The sequence below is a fragment of the Schistocerca piceifrons genome, chromosome 4 (genome assembly GCF_021461385.2).
Source record: "Schistocerca piceifrons isolate TAMUIC-IGC-003096 chromosome 4, iqSchPice1.1, whole genome shotgun sequence".
Lineage (NCBI taxonomy): Eukaryota > Metazoa > Arthropoda > Insecta > Orthoptera > Acrididae > Schistocerca > Schistocerca piceifrons.
The window spans coordinates 618502485-618526460 of record NC_060141.1 but is presented as its reverse complement, the minus strand read 5'-3'; the positions used below and the strand labels follow the sequence as shown (position 1 = coordinate 618526460).

The following is a 23976-nucleotide window of genomic DNA, read 5'->3' as shown; positions in this document are numbered from 1 at the left end:
TCCAAGCACTATTTAACACTGTAATAATTTTTTACTTCAAAACACAGGAGTAACAATACAAAATCCAAGTGTACATTGTTACTCCAAGAAGACAAAAACTTATTTTCGGTGTCTAAGTCACTTGGCATTTTTTATTTTTGAAATATAATTAATATTATTTTAAAAATTAGATAACTATTAAGCAGGTTAAAAAGCCAACATAATTTTTCTTTTATCTAATAGCCTATACAATTAAGAGTATTTTAAAACAAATTTGAGCTTTCTATCAGGTCTGAGACTCTAGATATTGCAGTTTGTGTAAAACTAAACATCCGTTAGCTAAAAAAAAAAAAAAAAAACCCCTTATAAATTTTTTTTCGTTTGGAAGAATTTAATATACCTTTATGGTAATTTTTTTTAACATTTAGATATAATACACAAACTTATTCCAAAATTTCATACTGATATCTTGAGTATTCTTTAATATACAAATCTTTTTAGTTGTGAGGACACGTTTTAAGTTACAATTTCCGACTGCTGAAACAAAGCCAAATCTAAAAACTTTAAAAATTTATAAAAAAAAAAACTATAAGAGATAGAGCAAAAAAATTTTACAAGTGCTTTCAGGATGATAAAAGAAGTAATTGTATCAAGTTTCATCAAAATCTGACATGGTTGGTGTCAAGGCCTGGGTGACTTGACATGGAATGACCCGTCAGCTAAGATCGGCCTGCTGTCTTTTGGTGCAGGCGTCATCAAATATCCGCCACCTTTCTTGACAATAGCGTACCACGTCCCAGTCGTCCACAGTGGAAACATACTGGTTGGTTATCCTGTTTCTTCCATACGTCAGTCTTCCTTGATACCCAAACAGGTTCCTCATGCGGCATTGTAGGAACGTAACTCCACCTGGGTCTCTACTGTTTCACCGTTTTAAAGGGAAATGAAGGTTGAGAGATTGGGTTCAAAGTCTGTTTCACTTCCTCCCTTATGACTTCTTGAAGCATCTCTGTTTTCTGCTTGCTGTTCAATCCAAGTGCCTTCTGAACTTCCTCTCTCACTATCTGACGAAGAATACTTGTGAAATCAGTTTCTTCCTCCATTACAGGCATCGGTACGATGATTGGAAGCCATTCAAACTTCTTTTGTGTGATTCTTTTTTGATGCATTGTCTCAATATACTGGCTCCATTTTATGAAGTCGTCTGCTGTCGAAACCACCTTCAGGAGTAGTGTTTGATACATATCCTCAGCAACACTTTTCAGGAGATGTGCAATGTTATCTTCCTCCTTCATTCTAGGATCCACTATTTTACAAAGCTCCAAGGAATCTTGAATGTAGGATGCTGTTGTTTCTCCTGGACACTGTACCCTGCACTTCAATTTATCTTCAGCCCTGCACTTCTGTTGCGTGTGTCGCCAAAATACTTGCGCAGTCCCGCCTTGAATATTTCCCAGTTGGTGAACTACTACTACTTGTTCTCATACAATTGCTTGGCAGCGCCCTCCAAGTAGAAAAATACGTTAGCCAAACACACAGTGTCATCCCATTTGTTAAATTTGGCTATACACTCATATACCTTCAGCCACTTGTTCGGATCTTCGCCATCGTCACCAGAGAAACCTGAAGGATGTCTCATGTGGTGGCACACAATTGTTTTCATCGTGACATTGTCTTCTTCTTCTGTCTCCAATAGATTGCGATCCGTTGAATATGGCTCAAACTCAGGTTTCTTGACACGTAAATGACAGCTCTATCATGGCCTGATGGGAACCACTGTCTCATCAATAATGTGCGCTATCACATTACAATACTCGGCACCTCCGCCAGAACAATGTCACGTAGAAGAAGGTGTAATCAGATGAATGACAAACACTAACTTCACTTAGTGAAGGTTTATTCAGCACTTGCATATACAAGAGTGTGGAGGGAACTGCCTCCGGCCACAACACATACAGTATATATACAGCTACAAAACATTACAGTACAATGAATCTCGACATTTGTGGATACTTCTAGAATGTACTTGAACTGAATATAGAAATTAAAATTGTACAGTCCAGATGAGTTTTGAACTCATGGTCCTCCATGTAACAGTTTAGTATCATAACCACTACACCATGGAGCTACTCAGCTTCTTCTGCAACAATATTGTAGTTTTGCAGCCTCTCTCTCTCTTTTTGCTAGGCGTCACGTTTTTATTTACTGTGGGACACTTTATAAAGAAAAGGGACATTCTGAGTAACCGGTTGGAACTTTGGAGCTTCAGAGGTTGGCATCACTGGTTGGTATTCAGGTTGCTATGGGTTTATTTATCTACTGTCATTTTTTATTTGCAGTTCACCGCTGCTATCTAATTTTACATATTGCCATTTTGTCATATGGAGATAGTGAGTGGAGCTGTGGACTCCAGAAAATGAAGTGCCAAGTGGAAAAATCTGAACATTTCTGATTAGTGTTTTTTTTTTGTGTTTTAGGGCACACCTGAACATTTCTGATACATTCTTTTGTTTGAGTTCAATAGAGGGGTGACAGCAAACCTTGAGGGTTTGATGAAGATCATTTAAACACGTTAATCCACAATGATCCATGTCAGTGTACTCGAGAACTGGCAAATATGATAGCTATGATCGTTCCACAATCATGCAACATTTGCATGCAATGGGGAAGATTCAAAAATTGAGTGAATGAGTACCACATGCCCTAAGCTAAAATCACAAAAATTAGTGGGTGGCCATATGTACACTTGTGCTTGTTCATCATCAATTGGTTTGTGAACAACACCGACCATTCTTACCCTGTATCATTACTGGTGACAAGAAGAGGTGTCTTTATGCTAACATAAGCAAAAGAAAGGAATGTCTGAACCCAAACAAAGTGGCAAGTCATGATACAAAGACATGTGCACGTCCACAAAAGAATGTTACGGATCTGGTGGAACAGTGAGAGTGTGGGGTACTATTAATTGCTTCCCCAAGGTAGAACGATCACTGCAAACATTTATTGTCAACACCTGAGACGTCTTGCAGATGCAATCCAACAACAGTGACCAGGAAGACTGTGTGAAATGATGCTACTATACATTACTGGCTGCTCACATTCTGCTAGACCGAGTTGGGTTGGGAAGTCATTCCACACCCACCTCATTCACCTGATCTTGCGCCATTAGATTTTTGCCTTTTCTGCTCTCTATTGAGCAACTTTCAAGGAAATTTGTTTCTGGACAAAAATGCACAACAAACATGAGTTATTCAGCTGAAAATCATCTGATTTCTACAGTCATGGAGTCAAAAAGTTAGCACAATACTGGTGTACTGTTTTAAAAAGCAAAGAAGAATATATTATTGATGACTGGAATCTGTTTTATGTTTATCTGTTATGTTTATTAACTTACAAAAAAATTGTACTAACTTGTGTACTAACCCAATATAAACATGTACAGTTAATAAAGATGTAGTATCTGGTACACAATTATAAACTTTTTTGTAGCAGGTAAAAGCTAAAATATTTTACAGAAACAGCATATGGAACCACGTAGAGATGAAACAATAAGTAGAGAAAGACACCATCTCATTAAGACTGCAATGTAAGTCACATTTCAAAATCCTCTCTATGTATGTCACATACAGACAAAATAATCACACAGTAACATTTACTGACAGTATGTTTGCACAGCAGAAAACTAGTTATTGTATAGAGCCCCATATGTAGCTCATTAAGTAGGTGATGAGGAGGCAATTTTTCACTAAGTGTATTCAACAAATATTGTCTTTAGCATGTACTTGTAATGGTGAATGCATTACAGGAGATAATCTGTGTCGAAAGCCTGTTAGTTATACAACATTATACGTATCCCAAGATCTATGTACAATTTTGATTCTTTGTAACCTTTACACAAAGGAAACATTACAATCTCAAGATAAGGACAAAGGAAATTCCCTGAGACACTAAAAGATTTAGATAAAATAGGGATGTTGTTATAAGTACAACGTGTAATCACTCGATACATTGCCTATCGATATAAGCAAGGACAAAATATATGAAGTAGAATGACCAGTTAGATTTTACGGGTAAAAACTACTTCAAAATACTGCAAGAAAATGTAACACCTACAGCCATCCTTATGATGTCATTTACTGTGCAGCTACCAGTTTCATCGCTTCAGTGCACCATCTTCAGGCCTTAGTTGGTGCTGAAGGGGTTATCACAATCCATATGTATGATGCATCAGTGGCCAACATAACTGCTTTATGGAAACTATCTGTAACTGTGATACCATCTCTCCAACTTTCTCAACATGAGTTGACAGATGATGATTGGAGAGACGATATCACAGTTAACAGATAGTCTGCGTAAACCAGTTATGTCGGTCACTGACGTTACATATATATGGAGTTGACAGTTGATGGTTCGAGAGATGACATCACAGTTAAAGACAGTCTGCATAAACCAGTTATGTTGGCCACTGATGAATCTTATATATTGATGGTGATAATCCCTTCAGCATCAACTAAGGCCTGGAAATGGTGCACTGAAGTGCTGAAACTGGTAGTTACACAATAAAAGACGTCATAAGGAGAACTGTAGGTGTTTAATTTCTTACAATAGTGAATGGCCATTGTCCCCCAGACCTCCAGTCAAAAGTATAGACACACAAAAATATTTCTTTATGTAATGTAACTGCAACTTTTTGGCTTTTAGCTTCTTTTGTTGGGCTTAAAAGACAACACTTTTTAAAAAATATGTAATTAAATGCTGTAGCCTACTTGGCACTCAGGAGTGCTAGTTCTGCAAGGTTTGCAGGAGAGCTTCTGTAAAGTTTGGAAGGTAGGAGACGAGGTACTGGCAGAAGTAAAGCTGTGAGGACGTGTCTTGAGTCATGCTTGGGTAGCTCAGATGGTAGAGCACTTGCCCGTGAAAGGCAAAGGTCCTGTGTTCAAGTCTCAGTCCGGCACACAGTTTTAATCTGCCAGGAAGTTTCATATCAGCACACACACTGCTACAGAGTGAAAATCTCATTCAAGTATTTTATTGTCATTCTGGGGAAAGAAGAGAACTTATCAGTTGAAAGATGAACACTTACCAAACCCTCTTTCATTCATTCACATATCTCTTCCCCTGCACTACTACTTGCTTTGATCCACTTTAACCTTTCTAAGTCACCCCCTTTCACATCTATATATCAAAGGAATTGCTGATCTAAGTACACCTCTCCACAGAAAATTCCAACACCACTATTTTTAACAATTCTACAATATTTTGAACCTTATTTATATTAAGTCACCTGGTTTCATTCTGAATTATCCGAGATCCAAATATCCTTTTCAGTTCATTGTTTGGATTCAAATTTTTCCGTCTAACCTCCAGCAATGGTCTCATCTGGTCACTTTTTCCGTCTTTGTTTGTGACACTAACAATATCAGTATTTTCTCCTGGCATAAGCTGTTCAACTAAAACCTAGGAAAGAAAGTAAGATGATTTAATTATTACCAATGAAAACAATGTTTGCATACAGGTGACCTCAAATTTATTTAGATTTCATTTCAAGGAAATAATGCTTTAAACTAGATAGCACGAAATATATCATTGCTATTTGAATTGGAACAAATTGAATAACTATAATCTATTCATACAATGCACTCTAAGATGTAAATAAGTTTCAATTTTTGGAACTGCAAACATAAGATGGCCTGAATTGTAACACATACACTTTAAATTTAACTATCTACCATACATTAAGTTGCTTTAACAGGAAGTGTGATCACAACAAAATAAACTAATTATGTACTCCCGTATTACGTACAAATAAACTAATTCATTCTGCACTGTTTTCATTTTTTTTAGGAAACTGTGTGCAAGGAGATAATACTTACAGAATACAGAGTCATGTTTTGAGAATTATTTCTGGGATTAGTTCAAGAGTTCAATAATGTTGCACACAGACCTCTTTACACAGCTAGAGATGGTGTATTGACAATGTGTGTGTGTGTGTGTGTGTGTGTGGTTTTTTTTTCCACTGATCAGTGAGCTCTGTTCCCGTAAATATGCTTCTTGTTTAAAAAGTAATATTAAGCACCATCATAACATTCCAGAACTCTAAAAAATCTCCACAAAGCTTTCGACGGCTATCAAAGGAGTAACATATGTAGGTTCAATATTACAAAAAGGAAGTAGCGGAGATGCTGAGTCGCAGATAAGCACAACAAAAGGACTGGCACAAATAAAGCCTTTGGCCAGTAAAGCATTTGTCAGAAGTACGTGGTGCACAGTGAAGTGCTGCTGGAGAATGTACAGGGAAGAGGTGAGGAGAGGGTAGGGCAGCTATGTGCAGTTGGGATGTTAAACAGAGGGCAGGTGAGTGGCTGGAGGGGGGGGGGGGGGGGGCGGAGGTATAGGATAAGGAGCGAAATAAAAAGACTGGGTGTGATGGTGGAATGAGGGCTGTGTAGTGCTGGAATGATGATGAAGAAGATGATGATAACACAAACACCCAGTCCCCAAGCAGAGAAATTCCCCAACCTGGCTGTGAATCAAACCCAGGACCCCATGATCCAGAGGCAGCAATTCTAACCACTAGACCATGAGCTGCAGACTGTAGTGCTGGAATGGGAACAGGGAAGGGGCTGGATGGGTGAGGACAATGGCTAACGAAGGTTGAGGCCTGACCTTATCTTTTATCTTATTTTTTAAACTCTGGGCAGTCTGCTGAACATTGGAAGTGGTGTTCCACATAATTTACACACAAAGGTGATTGTTCATGAGGATGACATTCGTGTGAAGTGCTTCCACAATTTCCAAATTTTGGGTCTACTGAGCAGTGGGATGACATGTTCAAAGTGTAAACAATGGAAATGTCTCATGGGTGGAGGGATGTAAGGTTTCACATCACTTCTATACATCACAACTTTAATTTTTTTTTTTTTTTTTTTTTTTTTTTTGCACACCTCGCCATTCTACATTAGCTCATAGCTCTCCGTATGATGAGAGTGTAAGGTCTATGTGAAAGATAACTCCCTGCACGATAGTTAAAGTTTATGTGAAGTAACAGTCACTAGTACCTTAGCATGTCTTTTACATGCCTGAAATGCCTGAGATTGTGCAGCAGAGGATGCTGTAACCAACAGTGACCCATTTAGCAATTTTCCTTATAAGACAACTTCTCTACATTTGTCTTCTATTTGTGGTGTCTTTACCTTAGATTTAGTAGAACTCTAGAACAATTTTAAGTAGCCACACTGTAGCATTGTGTCAAGCTGCCGTGGGACAATAAGCATAGTGTGGCAGCATGTGTATCAGAATAACGAGTATGCGAAAGGATCGCGAAACAGACTTGCTATACTCAGCAGAAAATTGAACTGTGCACCAGTAACAGACGGAGAGGGCAGGACGGTGACACCACTCCTGGGCAAGACTTGTTACAAGCTCTGTGACCTGGTGTGGAGTTTTAGTGTAACAAGTGCGCACTAGAGTCATAGAAATAATAGATTTTGAGGTTGAGGTATTTGGAGTCCAGCACCACCACCACTACCACGACACCTGGGCTACGCCAGACAATGAGATTACTGGGTATCTCCACCTGCATTCATGGGTTCAAGACAGTGTCATGCCTGCCAACTCCTGCACTGAGTCTCCTTGTGCGAACTGGCATCACGGCGCCACTGACTTTGTACGTGCCTACCGCCATCTTACAACTACCAGGGGGCAAAAGGTCATGTCCCACGTATGGCAGTCTTCCTTCCGCTCCACAGTGGACATCATCGGACCTGAGCCACATAAGCATGGACATTCACCACTGTAGAATGTCGTCACAGCACAAACTCCATCTAACATCAGCATCACAGGGTGCTGACGCTCTTCCTTCTCACCAGGATGGAAGCAGCTGGCCAAGAGCCTTTCCTGGCCTGAGTCACTGGATTGGGGTGTGTCTGCCTCTCATTTATAATGTCACGATGAGTATCTGAAGTTAACGAGATATTGTTTCTTGGTCATGGCTGTATTTACTGGGCCCCACCAGCCCACAACCACATCACTCACACTACTGAGCACCACCGGTGCTCTTAATATTTGTCCCATGAAAAATAATGGGCTCATCACTGTAGAAATTCCATCTGTTCTAGAACACACCAAGTATTGGGTAAATTGTTTCATTGTTAGTCTCCTGGATTGCTCTCCTTCCCACGGAGTAGCCAGGATGGGGAGAGCAGCTGGATTGCAACTATCTGTGTTGAAATCTGCTGAGACTGCCAGATCAGTATGGTTATTACGTTGATGTTGTTTGATGCACCTCATACGTGAAATATCTGCCCTGATGGCACCTACCCCAATCAAGGGCTCTCTCCCATGGGCACCATCCAGCTGCAGCAAAGATGTCTGACATGAATGAGAAGCTAGCAGCTCAGACATCAGAAGTGTGACACCTGTGTTGTCAGGAGGTTCCACTGGCTACTGAGTTGGCTTTCACACCAATGTATGAGCCTAAATAATTATTGTGGGCAGACGATCTTTTTTAATGCCGTTGGTGCTATTTAAGATGTTTTTCCCCAGTCAGTTTACACCACAGGAGAAAGTTTTGAGAATTGAGGTCTAACTCAGAAAGGTACCAAAAATTACTTAACCCAAAATGCTGATGTACATGAAAGTGTAAAGTATAAATGAAAGAAAGCAGAACCTAGAGATACTGACGGATCACCATCAAAGACTGGCAACATGTGTAAGAAAGTAACAGAAGTATGAATAGTTGGAGGATTGTAGAACAAGAAAGGAAGTAGGTCCTGCAATAACTTGGGGGACTGTGCTCGCCATGCGCATACTCACAACAGAGTTGTGAACCCTGTGAGAGGATGAAACTGTTTGGATAAGACTGGATTTATGGCAGTAATCAGCAACTGTAACACTCCAAGAAAGCTTCGGAGACATGTTGCACCAAAATGGGCTTTGTTACGCCATATTCATGCAATCACTGACTGCACATCCATGGTAGTAAAAAAAAAGAAAGAGAGAGAGAGAGAGAGAGAGAGAGAGAGAGAGAGAGAGAGAGAGAGAACGCACAACTGAAAATGGAACTTATAAAGACTTGCAAAGTGCACATTTTGTCCAATATAGGTCCATGTTAACAGTTTAAGGATTTATACAAGGTATGGTCTTCTCCTAAATAACTTGAAAATAAGAGGTGGTTCACCCTAGTATTAGGAGGAGTATAATCGGTTAAGTTGGGAGCACACACAATTCCTGCTGGGATAAATCTTGTTCAAAAGTGACTCTTCTGACACACCTCCCTGGACTAATTTCATAAGTACAGTTAACAACATTCATTCAGTAGCTGATGAGAAGATAGAATGTACAGTATACCACAAGTAACTGAGCAGAACATAATGCAATCTCAACATTTTTGAAATGGTAACTAATCTTGATTTCTTGTAACATTGCTATGACATTTCTTCATTTGAAATACATGCTGTTTGATTTCTTTTTCAGGTCTACCTTACAGGCTTCCATTTCATTCCAAAAGACAACATTTGTTTTAAATGGACTTAATTTTTTTTAAATATTGTAGTGAAAAAAATGTTTGAATGTAAACATTTGAATTTATGTAGATGACAAAAATTCCTGTCAAACTAGGATTCAAATCCAGATATCCACATGGCACTACCTTTTAATTAATATTACCTTCTGTGGATGCCCCAAACTGACTTGTTACATAATTAACGTTTCTCTCGTGTTACTTCAAAAAATCCCAGGAGAGATGTAGGAAGAGTACCACTGGGTGAATTGATTTAATGGAGAAGTCAATCTGTACCAGACCCCCTGGGAACTCAATATACACAGAAACATTTAAATTAAAGAAATACAGTTACGACAGCTGCAATAATGAACTGATTTCACCAGTTTCTTTGATTTCAATGTTTCTGTGGATACTGAAATTCGTAGGCCAGTGCTACAGCCCGGCCCCTCCGACAATATTCTCTTTGTTAGACAACTTTCACATAAGCCAGTAAAGAAGGGTGTCCAGTGATTGATCATTTTCAAATTCAAAGATTTTCAAGGCAAATTTTTTCCATGTTACTTTTTTATTAAATTTGAGACTAAAACATCCTTTTTTTCAAAACTTTATATTGATAACTGTTAGAATATGCATAATTGATTACAAGTTATTTCTTTAGTGGTATAAAACCACAAATACAAATTAAAATAGTTTTAAAACATTAAATACTATATATTATGTAAACGTAACAATGAAAATAATCAATTATTGACAATACAATGTAAATGGATAGATAAAAAATGTACTCAACAAGTGGTGGCAAGGGAAAAACACACACACACACACACACACACACACACACACACACACACACACAAATATTGGGGGGTTTAACTTTTACAAGCTTGACGAGCCAGTAGCTCCTTCTTCTTGCAGAAGAACTGAAGGGGAAGGAAGAGGTATGAAGGAAAAGGACTGGAGATGTTTAGGGAAGGGGATACTGTTCATAAAAGTCACCCAAGAACCCCAGGTCAGGGGAGACTCACGAGACGGGATGAGAAAGAAAGACTGATTGTTGGGGACTGCACCGGATGAGATTTGAAAACCTGAGAGCTTAAAGTTTGAAGACAGGGAAAAATGCAAGACAGAGATTACTAATAAAACATCATGCATGAGTGAATACGATTGAAAAGCTAAGTGTAACAGAGGTGGGAGGGGGGATGGCAAAAAATAGACAGGTCAGAAAATGAAATATGTAGAAAACTAAAATGGAGTGAAGAAATGTTGGGATGGAAGGAATTAATATAAATTAAGGTCGGGTAGGTGGTGAGAACAAAGGACATGTTTTAGTGCTAGTTTCCACCTGCGGAGTTCTGAGGAAGTGGTGTCTGGGGAAAAATCCAGATGGTGCACACGGTAAAACATGCACCGAGGTCATGACTGTCATGTTGTACAGCATGCTCTGCAAAAGGATATTGTGTGTTGCATATATACACCTTCAGTCCATGCCCACACATCCTGTCTGATAACTGGGTGGTAGTCGTGCCGATGTAAAAGACAGAACAATGTTTACATAACAGCTGATATATGACGTGTCATTTCACAGATAGCTCTCCCTTCGATAGTATATGTTATGCCAATTACAGAGCTGGAATAGATGCCAAATAGGAAGGTGCAAAGGACAAGTCTTGCTGTGGGAACTGTCACAGGGGTAGGAGCCATTGGGTAGGGAGATGGGTGCAGAAGGAGCATAGTGTCTGACAAGAATATTGCAGAGATTGAGAGGATGATTAAACGCTACTCTAGGTTGGGTGGGCAAAATCTCAGACAGAATGGATCTCATTTCAGGGCATGATTTTAGAAAGTCATAGACTTGTCGAAGTAGCTGATTAATACATTCAAGACCAGGATAATACTGGATGACAAGTAGTGTGCTCCGAAGTTGATTTTTTGGAGGGATAAGCAGTAATACGATAATGTGTTGGCACGGGAAATCTGCTTTTGGACTAGGCTGTTGGGATAATTACGTCCAGTGAACGCTGAAGTGAGAGTTGTGGTGTACTGCTGTAAAGAGTCTGCATCTGAACAAACATGTTTGCCTCAAATGCCAAAGCTGTATGGTAGGGACCGTTTGATACGGAAAAGTTGGCAACTGTCAAAATGTAAGGTACTGCTGTTTGTTAGTCTGTCTAATGTGGACAGAAGTGTGTAACTGGCCTTCATTGAGGATGAGATCAACATCAAGGAAAATAGCATGGGATTCGGAATAGGACCATGAGATATTTAATTGGGAAAAAGAATTTTAACAGTTCAGCCTTATCATGAGTCCCTATAACAAAGACGTCATCAATGTATCTAAACCAAACCAGAGGCCGAAGGCTTATAGATCCCAGGAAAGCCCCCTCGAAGCTACCCATGAAAAGGTTGGTTTAAGGAGCCATCCGGGTTCCCACGGCTGTACCCCTAATCTGTTTGTATCACCCAAAGGTGAAATATTTGTTGGTAAGTATAAAGCTGATCAACAAGGACATCATAGCTCTGGAATCAGGTGTGTGTTGACAGGAAATGTTCAGCAACAAACAGACCGTGTACGTGAGGCATGTTGGTATAGAGGGAGATGGCATCAATGGTGACAAGCAGGGTACGTGGTGAGAGTGGGACAGACATGGATTTCAGACAATCTAGGAAATGGTTGGTACCTTTAATAAAGGAGGGATGTCTTTGTACTATGGGTTGCAGATGTTGATCAACTAAGGCAGATATAAGTTCAGTGGGAGCTTTGAAGCCAGCAACTATAGGATGGCCAGGATGACTGTATTTGTCGCTCTTACGTAGAAGGTGAGGGTGCGTCGTTTTGGTGGGGTAAGAAGTTCTATGGACTGAGGTGTAAGTCATTGAGAGGGAACTGAGGCTTTTAGCAGGGACTGCAGGTCAGTTTCAACCACAGGGATGGGATCCTGATGGCAGATGCTGTATGTAGAGGTGTCAAACAGCTGGCATAGACATTCACCAACATACTCCTGTCAGTCAAGTGCCACAGTGGTAGATCCTTTGTATGCTGGGAGGACAATGATGGAGTCATCGGCTTTTAGGGAATTTAGAGCTTGGAGTTCTGCAGAGGACAAGTTAGGGTCATATTGTAGGGACCTGAGGAAAGGTTGTGAAGCAATGCTGGATGTGAAGAATTCTTGGAAGCCTTGTAAGGAATGATTCTGAGGCACTGGTGGTGGATCAAGTTGGGATCGTGGTCAGAACTGTTCACGGCAGGGTTCAATATCAGGTTTGCTGTTGGAGAGATTTTGAGATTGGGTTGCAAAGTGATACTTCCAGTTGACATTACGTGTAAAGGAACATAGGTTCTTCACCAAAGCAGCACGGTTAAATGCAGGTTTAGGGCTGAAAATGATACCCTTGGATAATACAGGTAATTCAGGAGGGGAGAATGCTTCAGGCAAAAGGTTGAGAACACTGTACTGTTGTGACTGTTTCTTGTGATCATGAGTTATTGCTGGTCTGGGAAGCAGTGGTGAAGGCTGTGGGGTGTTAAGGAGCTTGGCCAAGCACATTTTGTAGGAGAGAGTCGGTTGGTTGGCTGGTTGACTTAAAACAGGGGGGAAGAGACCAAACTGCTAGGTCATCGATTCCTTGTTCCGAATAAAACAATGTCACAAGGGTGAGAACAAAACAAGCGCGACTGACAACACAAAACGGACAAAAAGGAAAAACCACAAGAACGACAGAAGGGTAAGGGTGGTGGTGGTGATGATGATGATTATGATGATGAGTTGGGTTCAGGGGGCACTCAACACTACGGTCATCAGCGCCCTGACAAAAAGTCAACATGCAAATCTCATGGGTGGGGACGAAGGCTGTCCCCACATGCAGAGCAGTTTACAACATACTAAAGTCTGCCGTCCTTCCCCACCAGGTTAAGGATGAGGCCTGATAATTCACAAAATTTCACCACTCTGTTACCACTGGTATAGGTATCTGCAAGGACGGTTGGCAGATCTCCAGCGAGACCAAGGGTTGCCCTATTATCAGTATACAGGACACATGTAGCTACAATATGCTAAACTGAAAGTAGCACGCCACAAACTTCACAGAATGGTGGATCATCCCCCCTGGAGGAGGAAGCCATGTGTGAAAGGGCTATCCCTGATGCACAGTCTGGTAAGCAAAACCTCCTTCCAAAGTCACCAAGCTTTTGTGGTCGATTTGAGCGACCACAGTTTGTTGTCCGACATCTGCAACCATTTAGTCTCTCACTGACGCATGATACATCTGTCAGAAAATGAGATAATGGCATGCAACGGGATGGGACATTGATGGACAGCACCATCCCAACATGCTTCCCTGGCAGCTTTATCAGCCATGTCGTTACCCTGTATCCCAATGTGGCCAGGTACCCAGCAAAAGATCACCTCCTTGCCATGGTGTTCGAACCGCTGTAAGGAGTCATGGATGAGCTGAGTAAATGGTCCTACCGGATACAGTTGGTGAAGTGCCTGCAGCGCACTAAGAGAGTTGGAACAGACAAGAAAACTCATACGGTGATGACTGTGAACCCTCTCCAGTGCCATCACAATGCCATATAACTCCGCATCATAATTTGTAAATTGTTCTGGAAGACGCACTTTAAAAACCCTATCAGGGAAAACCACAGAACAACCGAGAGCATTCCCCTGCTGGGATCCATCTGTATAAGTAACGATAAAACTATGGTACGTACTTAAAATAGACGAAAACAACGTTGTAAAAACCATATCTGGAGTACAATTTTTCGGGTACTGTGTCAAGCTAAAAATCACTTTGGGCGTCTGAAGACACCAAGGCAGCAGTGTGTTCCATCCCTGTGTGTCTATTTTCATGCACGAGAGATCCAGAGCAGGCTGTAGCAAGTATACCAAATGGCTGGGTCGCTTGAGGCTGATTCCTGAACAGTCGTTTGAAGGCGGGTTGGATCACTGAACTAAATGCCAACGACTGAAGTGAAGCTGAGATTTTCAGCACCTGTCGAGCCAAAAGGATATGTCGCCAAATCCAGAGTGGTGGTTCATAAGCCTCTGCACACAGACTCTGAACTGGAATGGTTCGAAAGACTCCAGTCGATATCTGAATGCCCGCATAGTGGACAGCATCTAACATCCGGAGATAGGAAGGACGGGCCAATCCATAGACCACGCTGCCATAGTCTAAGCGTGATCGAACAAATGCCCTATAAAACTGTAGGAGGCGGGACCTGTCAGCTCCCAATGTTTTTCCGCCAAGGCATTTTGAAATGTTCAACAACCAGAAGGGCTTTGTTTGTAGGTCTTTCAGGTGTGAGAGCCATGTTAATTTTGGGTCACATAACAAACCCAAAAAGCACACTGTGTCTTGAAAAAGTAAAATACGGTCCCCCATTGTAAGCTCTGGTTGGTTAAAACTCCAACAAGCCTGATTAAAATTGACACATACTGTCTTCTCAGGTGAGAACCGAAAACCAGTTGTCTGGGCCCAGGTTTCCAGCCTCCTAATAGTCAGTTGTAGCTGCCTCGTCGTCATCGTAAGATCAGAGGAAGAGTAGAAGATAGCAAAATCATCCACAAACAAAGAGCATTTGACAGGGCTCCTAACTACAGAGGAAATGCCATTGATGATGTTGTTGTGGTCTTCAGTCCTGAGACCGGTTTGATGCAGCTCTCCATGCTACTCTATCCTGTGCAAGCTTCTTCATCTCCCAGTACCTACTGCAACCTACAACCTTCTCAATCTGCTTAGTGTATTCATCCCTTGGTCTCCCTCTACAATTTCTACCCTCCACGCTGCCCTCCAATATTAAATTGGTGATCCCTCAATGTCTCAGAACATGTCCTACCAACCGATCTCTTCTTCTAGTCAAGTTGTGCCACAAACTCCTCTTCTCCACAATTCTATTAAATACCTCCTCATTAGTTACCTGATCTACCCATCTAATCTTCAGCATTCTTCTGTAGCACCACATTTCGAAAGCTTCTATTCTCCTCTTGTCCAAACTATTTATCGTCCATGTTTGACATCCATACACTGCTACACTCCATACAAATACTTTCTGAAACAACTTCCTGACACTTAAATCTATACTTGATGTTAACAAATTTCTCTTCTTCAGAAACGCTTTCCTTGCCATTGCCAGTCTACATTTTATATCCTCTCTACTTCAACCATCATCAGTTATTTTGCTCCCCAAATAGCAAAACTCCTTTACTACTTTAAGTGTCTCATTTCCTAATCTAATTCCCTCAGCATCACCCGATTTAATTTGACTACATTCCATTATCCTCGTTTTGCTTTTGTTGATGTTCATCTTATACCCTCCTTTCAAGACACTGTCCATTCCGTTCAACTGCTCTTCCAAGTCCTTTGCTGTCTCTGACTGAATTACAATGTCATCGGCGAACCTCAAAGTTTTTATTTCTTCTTCATGGATTTTTCTTTTGTTTCCTTCACTGCTTGCTCAATATACAGATTGAATACCATTGGGGATAGGCTACAACCCTGTCTCACTCCCTTCCCAACCACTGCTTCCCTTTCGTACCCCTCGACTCATAACTGCCACCTGGTTTCTGTACAAATTGTAAATAGCCTTTCGCTCCCTGTATTTTAGCCCTGCCATCTTCAATGTCATTGATAGCGATGGCAAACAATGTGACACTGAGGACACTGCCCTGGGGCACACCATTCTCCTGAACATAGCAATCAGATATGGCATCGCCAATGTGATAACGAAAATGCCTGTCCTCAAGAAAGAATTGGATCAGAAGCAGCAGGCATCCACGTAGTTCCCATTCATGAAGTTGGCGAAGGATGTGTACCTCCAAATAGTGTCATATGCTTGTTCGAGGTCAAAAATCACACAAACTAAATGGTTTTGGCGTAAGGAGGACTCCTTTATCACTGCCTCCAGTAGAATTAAGTTGTCAAGAGTGGAACGGTAGCGCCTGAAACCACGCTGGGAGCGGCTTGGGTAACCTCGGGATTGGAGCAGCCAGACAAGGCAGTGGTTGACCATACGTTCAAGAGTCTTAACCATACAACTAGTAAGGGTGACACTCCGATAACTGTTAGGGGCACTACGGTCCTTACCTGGTTTCCAGAATGGAATTAAGAATGCCTCCTTCCAAGTCATGGGGTACTGTCCATCAAACCAAATCCGATTTAAACAAGAGAGGAGCTGACCTTTCGCTTCAGGGCATAGATGATGAAGCATTGTATAATGGATCTCATCAGGTCCTGGAGCAGTGTCTCTGGCTGCAGACAAAGCTGATTCCAGTTCCCACATGGAGAATGGAAGGTTGTAGACTTCTTCATTACGCAAGAAAAAAATTGAGCTTCCTCATCTCTGCAGTCCGACGGAATAACCGAACAGCAGGAACTTATCTGGATGACTTAGTAACAGTAAAGAAGTGTTCAGCTAAAACGTGAGCCATCTCCTCTGGCGTGTCCACCAAGACCCTATTATTTGACAAGGCCGTAAGGGGATGTGACTACCCTTGCCTGAAATCCGACATTGATTCCCAAATGTGCGCAGCGGAAGTGGACAGATTAATGGAAATCGTGAATTCCCTCTAGGAAGCCCTCTTCCGTTCTTTGATCACTCGCCTTGCATATGCTCTCGCAGACCTGAAGACATGAAGTTTGTCTGTAGTTGGAAACCGTTTGAAGTTCCGAAGAGCTGTCTATGTGGCTCTGATTGCCAATCAACAGTCGTCACCCACTAAGGTACAGGCCGTCGTCCGAGGTGGTTACTAGACTGCAGATGGACTCTGCAGCAGCCCTTTGGATCTCTTGAGTGCTACGGGCCACCACCTCTTGTGCACAATCCGTTCGTTCAAAAATAGCCTGTCGACTGTACTATAACCAATTTGCCCTTTGTATCATCCACCTGCATGGTCTCCTGCTGCTCACTGGTAGGCAGCAGACTAATCCATACCGGGAAGTTGTCACTAGAATGTAAATCTGGAGCTACATCCCACTGAACTGCACCTCCAATAGCTGAGGAACAAAAGCAAAGATCAATAGCCGAAAAAGACCCTGTGTTCAGAAGGCAGATATCCTCAGAATGGACGAGTCGCTTGATCAGCCAACCACTGGAGCAAGTAATAGCCGACCCACACAGCACATTGTGGGCATTGAAGTCCCCCACAAGAAGGAATGAGTGCAGGAGAGCCTGGAAGAGGTCTGCCAGTGTGTCCGCATCGAAAGTATTGTGGGTGGGTGGGGGGCAGGTACAAAGTACACACTGTGATAGTAAATTGTGAGAAAACTTTCACAGCAATTGCTTGGATGCTCGTGGTAAGAGGGACAGCAGAGGAGTGGTGTCTGTCATCAAGAAAAATAGCCACTTCACCTTTAGCTCTGCCTACAGTAGTACTGTCTTTCCTGTATATGTGGTAGCCCCGTAATGTAGGTGTGTCTGTGACTTTAAGATGTGTTTCTTGTAAGCAGATGCAGAAAGGTTTATCCTGGACCAGCAACTGCAATTCTTCCAAATTCGAGTGATGTCCATTCAAATTCCACTGCAACACAGAAGTCCCCAAGGCATCCATTGATTAGCGATGGTGGTTCTTTCCTTTCTCGCTTGGAGGTGGTGATTTACAGGGGAGGTCAGGGGGAACGTTAGCCGGTTCCATGTTCTCTAGTTCTTCCGATTGGAATTCCATATCTTCAAGAGCACAGTCGCCATCAGAAAGGGAGAGCGCTCGTCGATCTGAAGATTTACCTATTGCTTTCTTGGACTTGGAACTACTTTTAGAAGAATGTTTTTCTTTACTGACAGGAGGAGGAGGAGACTGCCTGGGTTGCTGAGATGGCTTAGGTGGCTTCTGAAGTTGGGGTGTGGTATGTGGCTTAGATGGTAAGCGTACCACTGACAGCTTCCGAGCGACATCAGTTCAAGTGGAGCGTTTCCCCCACAGGTACATTGACAAGTGCATGTGCTCGTACTTGAATCTGTAGTCTGAGTTTGTATGAAGGCATCACACTTAGCTATTGGTGTTTTAAGGGCCGATGCAAAAGAAGTTCCAAAAGCCGGTGGTTGCATGGCCTTGTAAGCCTTTGCAGCTTCACCATACGGTATGAGACTCTGTACTTTCAACTCCTGACTTTTCTTTTCCTCGTTGTAAACCCCACACTTTCTGCTCCACTCGGGGTGATCCCCAGAGCAGTTAACACATTTCGGAGATGTACAAGAAGTCCCTGACTCATGAGCGAAGCCTCCACAATTGCCACATGTAGCCTTCCCGTTACATCTCACCAAATCTTTTACATTTATAGCAAAGCATGGGGTTAGGAACAAAAGGGTGAACCTTAAGGCGGATATAGCCGGCAAGGATATATTCCGGTAATTCGGGAGTACTAAACGTTACAGTAAATGTTGCCGATTTTTCCAATTTGCCACTGACTCATAATTCTGCACCTCCTTGACGCCCACATTCTTCCATTCTCCATGCAACTCCGCGGACTCCATCTTCATTATATCGGAGCAGGTAATCACGCCCTTGCTATAGTTAAAGGTTATTTGGGTGGAATTAGCAGTTTCCACCAAAAGTGTTCCATTACGTAGTCGTTTGACACTTTTCAGAGACCCAGCAATACCTTCCAATGTCTTGTTAATATAGAAAGGGGATATCTTCTCAAAGCTTCCCCATTTCGCTTGATTACAATGAAAGTTTTATGGCACACTAATGCTCTGTTACTATTATTTGGAGACTTCTTTTCACGAGGACTGACCAACTGAGCTCTCTTTGAGGAGCGAGTGTAGGTGTTGCTTGACGGTACACCCATCCTGTCAGGAGTGACAGTTTCATGAGACAGCTCCATAAGGATCCCACAAGACGCTAGGGAAACAACCATCGACCCAGGCAGAGCCCTGCATGCCTGAGCAAGCCTGATTCAACCGGCGTGCGGCAGATGCCCCAGAGGTTGCGCACTAAAAACTGTTTCACCTCAACAGCCATTCACCTCCTCAGCAGGTAGCACACCTTGAGGTTAAGGTTTTTTTTATAGAGGTCCAGGCGGTGAAGCCAAGACCCCCGTTCTCCGAAACACACAACATTCCACTGCTGCGTCGCACGGTGGTCGTTGAAGTATGATCAGAGCTTATGGTGACAGAGGGCTAGTGGCGCTTACCAGTCCCCAGCTCAGGAACCCTGGGGTCGCCAAGCCCATACTCAGCAAACAAATGCTGAGCCCCTGAGAGAGAAGGAAGGGGAACAAACACTTAAATGGACAAAAGGGGACAGGAAAACCACAGAAACGCAAGACATAGGTAGAAGAGATCAAAACAACAAAACCGATTACCATGGCTGGCTGACCATGCGAATAAAAAGGAGAAGGCAGCCACTCTGCAATACATTAAAACCTCCACCCTAAAAACACTAAGGTGGAGGAAACAGAGGGACAAAGGATATGCACTAAAACTTAGATCAAATGATAAAACCCATGGTCACAAATAAAACGTAAAACTAAATCAGCCGATGAGGTGTTGTCAGATAAAATTAGCGGCAGCGAGACCGATAATCGAAGATTTCGTTGCAGGGCAGTCAAAGTGGAACAGTGCACCAGAATATGGGCCACTATCAAAGGGGCGCAGCACTGACACTGAGGCGGGTGTTCACGGCGCAGGAGGTAGCCGTGGGTTGCCCAAGCGTGGCCAATGCGGAGCCGGCAGAGAACCACAGAGTCCCTGAGAAAGGCCCACATGGAGGACTGCCACACATTCGTAGTCTCCTTAATGGCACGCAGTTTGTTGCACATACTGAGACTATGCCATTCCGTCTCCCAAAGATGAAAAAGCTGGCGACCTAAAAATGAACGCAGGTCAGTTATTGGAATACCGATCTCCAAAGCGTTTTACATGTAGCCTGTTCAGCCACCCTGTCAGTAAGTTCGTTGCCTGGGATTCCGACGTGTCCTGGGGTCCACACAAACACCACTGAATGACCAGACCACTACAGGGCATAGACTGACGCCTGGATGGTCGCTACCAAAGGATGACAAGGGTAGCACTGGTCAATAGCTTGTAGGCTGCTCAAGGAGTCAGTACACAGAAGAAATGACTCCCCAGGGCATGAACGAATGTGCTCAAAAGCACGAGATATAACCACAAGCTCTGCAGTGAAAACACTGCAGCCATCGGACAAGGAAAGCTGTTAAATATGTCCTCCATGGACGTAAGGGAAGCCGGCGTGACCATCAGCCATCGAGCCATCGGTGTAAACCACTACATGGCCTCAGTACACATCAAGAATCAAGAGGAAGTGACAGCGGAGAGCCGCGGGGTGAACTGAGTCCTTTAGGCCATATGAAATGTCTGGGCGAAGCCGTGGCCTAGGTGTACACCATGGAGGTGTACACGAATGGACCTCGCGTATAGGTGGTAAAGGCAAGGACTCCAGCGCCAACAGAAGGGATCGGACGTGAACTGCAATTGTAAGACCTGACCTGAGCCACCGATGTGGGAGATGAACTGCCGTGTGTAGGGAAAGGAGATGGTAATTCGCACGCGCAGGAGAACTACGAACGCGTGCAATGTAACTGGCGAGCAGTTGTGCATGCCTGACCTGCAATGGAGGGATTCCAGCCTCTGCCAGGACATTGGTCACTGACTTGTCCTAAAAGCTCCCATCGCTAGTCAAACGCCACACTGGTGCACCGGGTCGAGTAAACGCAACACTGAGGGCAGACTCCCATAGTCAAGGCAGGATTGAACAAGGGCTCTTTAGAGCTGCAGCAGCGTAGAGTGATCTGCACCCCAGTTGGTGTTGCTCAGGCAGCGGAGGGCACTGAGGTGCTGTCAGCACTTCCACTTAAGCTGACAAAGGTGAGGAAGCTAAGTCAACTGGGAATCGAAAACCAGTCCTAAGAATCGGTATGTCTCAACTACAGTGAGGGGATCGTCAGTACGGTAAAGCTCTGGTTCCGAATGAAGGGCACAGCGCTGACAGAAGTGCGTAACACACGACTTTGCAACCGAAAACTGGAAGCCTTGGGCTAAAGCCCATGACTGCGCCTTGTGGATGGCTGCCTGTAGGTGCCACTCAGCAACACCAGCACTGGTGGAGCAGTACGAAATGCAGAAGTCATCCGCATACAGAGAAGGTGACACGGACGGCCCTACAGATGCTACTAGACCATTAATGATCAATAAAAATAGAAATACACTCAATACAGAGCACTGAAGGTTCAAATGGCTCTGAGCACTATGGGACTTAACTTCCGAGGTAATCAGTCACCTAGAACTTAGAACTACTTAAACCTAACTAACCTAAGGACATCACACACATCCATGCCCAAGGCAGGATTCGAACCTGCGACCATAGCAGTTGCACGGTTCCAGACTGTAGCGCCTAGAACCGCTCGGCCACTCTGACCGGCGAGCACTGAAGGACTCAATGCTCCTAGATATGGGGGAACTATGGCAGGCACCAACTTGGACATAGAAAGTACGACATGACAGGAAATTCTGGATAAAAATCGATAGCAGGCCTGAGAGACCACACTCGTATAATGTGGCAAGGATGCGATGTCACAAAATGGTGTCATATGCTTTTCATAAATAAAAAGAGACAGCAACAAGGTGTTCACATCTGGAAAGGCTGTTCGGATTGCAGACTTGGGGGACACAAGATTATCAGTAGTAGAGAGACCAGGCGAAAACTGCCCCGGCATGGAGCCAGTAGGCCACGTGACTCCAGGACCCGACCCAACCCAACTGCCGACACACAATATGTTCCAGCAGATTACAAAGAATGTTGGTGAGGCTGATGGGTCAATAGCTATCCACATCAAGTGGATTTTTGCTGGGTTTGAGCACTGGTATGATGGTGCTCTCCCGCCAGTACGATGGAAAGATGCCGTCGCACCAGATCCGGTTGAAGATCACGAGGAGATGTCACTTCTAGTCAGACAACAGATGATTAATCATCTGACTATGGATGCGATCTGGCACAGGAGCTGCATCGGGACAGTGTGCAAGGGCACTGAGGAGCTCCCACTCTGTAAATGGGGTGTTACAGGATTCACTGAGGCAGGTAGTGACAGAGGACTTTCCCTTCCATCCACCATTTGAGAGTGCGAAAGGCTGGTGGTGTAATTCTCCGACCTAGAGGCATGTGCAAAGTGCTCGGCAAAGTGCTCGGCAAAGTGCTCGGCAAAGTGCTCGGCAAAGTGCTCGGCAAAGTGCTCGGCAAAGTGCTCGGCAAAGTGCTCGGCAAAGTGCTCGGCAAAGTGCTCGGCAAAGTGCTCGGCAATCGCGTTTGCGTCGGTAGATAACACACCATTTAAAGTAACACCGGGAACTCTTGTTGGGTCTGGTACCCAAAAACTTGTTTGATCTTTGCCCAAACTTGGGAAGGTGACGTATGGCACCCATTGGTCGAGACATATCTCTCCCAACACTCCTGTTTCCATCTTTTGATAAGCTGACGAATGCGGGCATGGAACCGTTTAAAGGCTATGAGATGCTCCAGGGAAGGGTGCCGCTTATACCGCTGTAGAGCTTGCCAACACTCCTTAATTGCTTCAGCAACTTCCGGCAACCACCAAGAGACTGTCTTTCACCGGGGGCACCCTAAAGAACGAGGGATCACGTTTTCTGCTGCAGAAACGACAGTTGTAGTTACCTGCTCAACCACCACATTGTTGTTACCATGTGGGGGATATTCAATGGTGACAGCAGAGGTGAACGCATCCCAGTCTGCTTTGTTTAAAGCCCATCTGGGCATGCGTCCATGGGCCTTCCACCGGGGCAGTGACAGGAAGATGGGGAAGTGGTCACTACCACACAGGTTGCCATGTGCTCTCCAGTGGATAGATGGGAGAAGGCCAGGACTGCAAACCTAGAGATCAATGGCTGAATATGTGCCATGTGCCACACTGAAATGTGTGGGGGTTAAGGGGCAGAGGTCAAGTTGTGACTCGAAATTTTCGACATCTCTGCCTCTGCCAGTAAGCACGATGCCACCCCACAAGGGGTTATGAGTGTTAAAATCTCCCAAAAGTAGGAGAGGTTCAGGGAGTTGATCAATCAGTGCAGCCAATGTGTTCAGGGGTATTGCACCATCTGGAAGAAGATATTTGTTGCAGACAGTTATTTCCTGCATATTTCTTATCCCGACAGCCACAGCTTCAAGACAGGTTTGAAGGGGCACAGGTTCACTGCATACGCAGTTCAGGATATAGACAAAAACTCCACCTGACACACTATTATAGTCACTATGGGTCTTGTAATATCCCCTATAGCCATGGAGGGCAGGTGTCCGCATTGCCAGGAACCAGGTTCCCTGGAGGGCAATGCAGAAAGCAGGTGTAAAGCTGAAGAGTTGCCACAGCTCAGCCAGGTGGTGGAAAAAACCACTGCAATTCCACTGGAGGATGACGTTATTGTGAGGCTGGGAAAGCATGTAAAGTGCACAAGGAGGTAGGTAATGCCTCAGGGTCACATGCTGCTACCAATTGAGTACGTTTGTAGCCATTTATATGGCGGATGAAGC

The 23976-nt window shown here is 43.5% G+C and overlaps 1 protein-coding gene across 2 annotated transcripts in view; it reads right to left on the bottom strand.

Moving 5' to 3' along the window:
- Positions 1-23976, bottom strand: part of LOC124794989 (transcription factor 25) — a 139321-nt gene that overhangs the window by 94324 nt on the left and 21021 nt on the right. For both annotated transcript variants that reach the window (XM_047258735.1, XM_047258736.1), the window contains exon 3: positions 5264-5436. In XM_047258735.1, coding sequence (XP_047114691.1) covers positions 5264-5436 — 173 coding nt within the window. The remainder of the gene's footprint in view (positions 1-5263; positions 5437-23976) is intronic.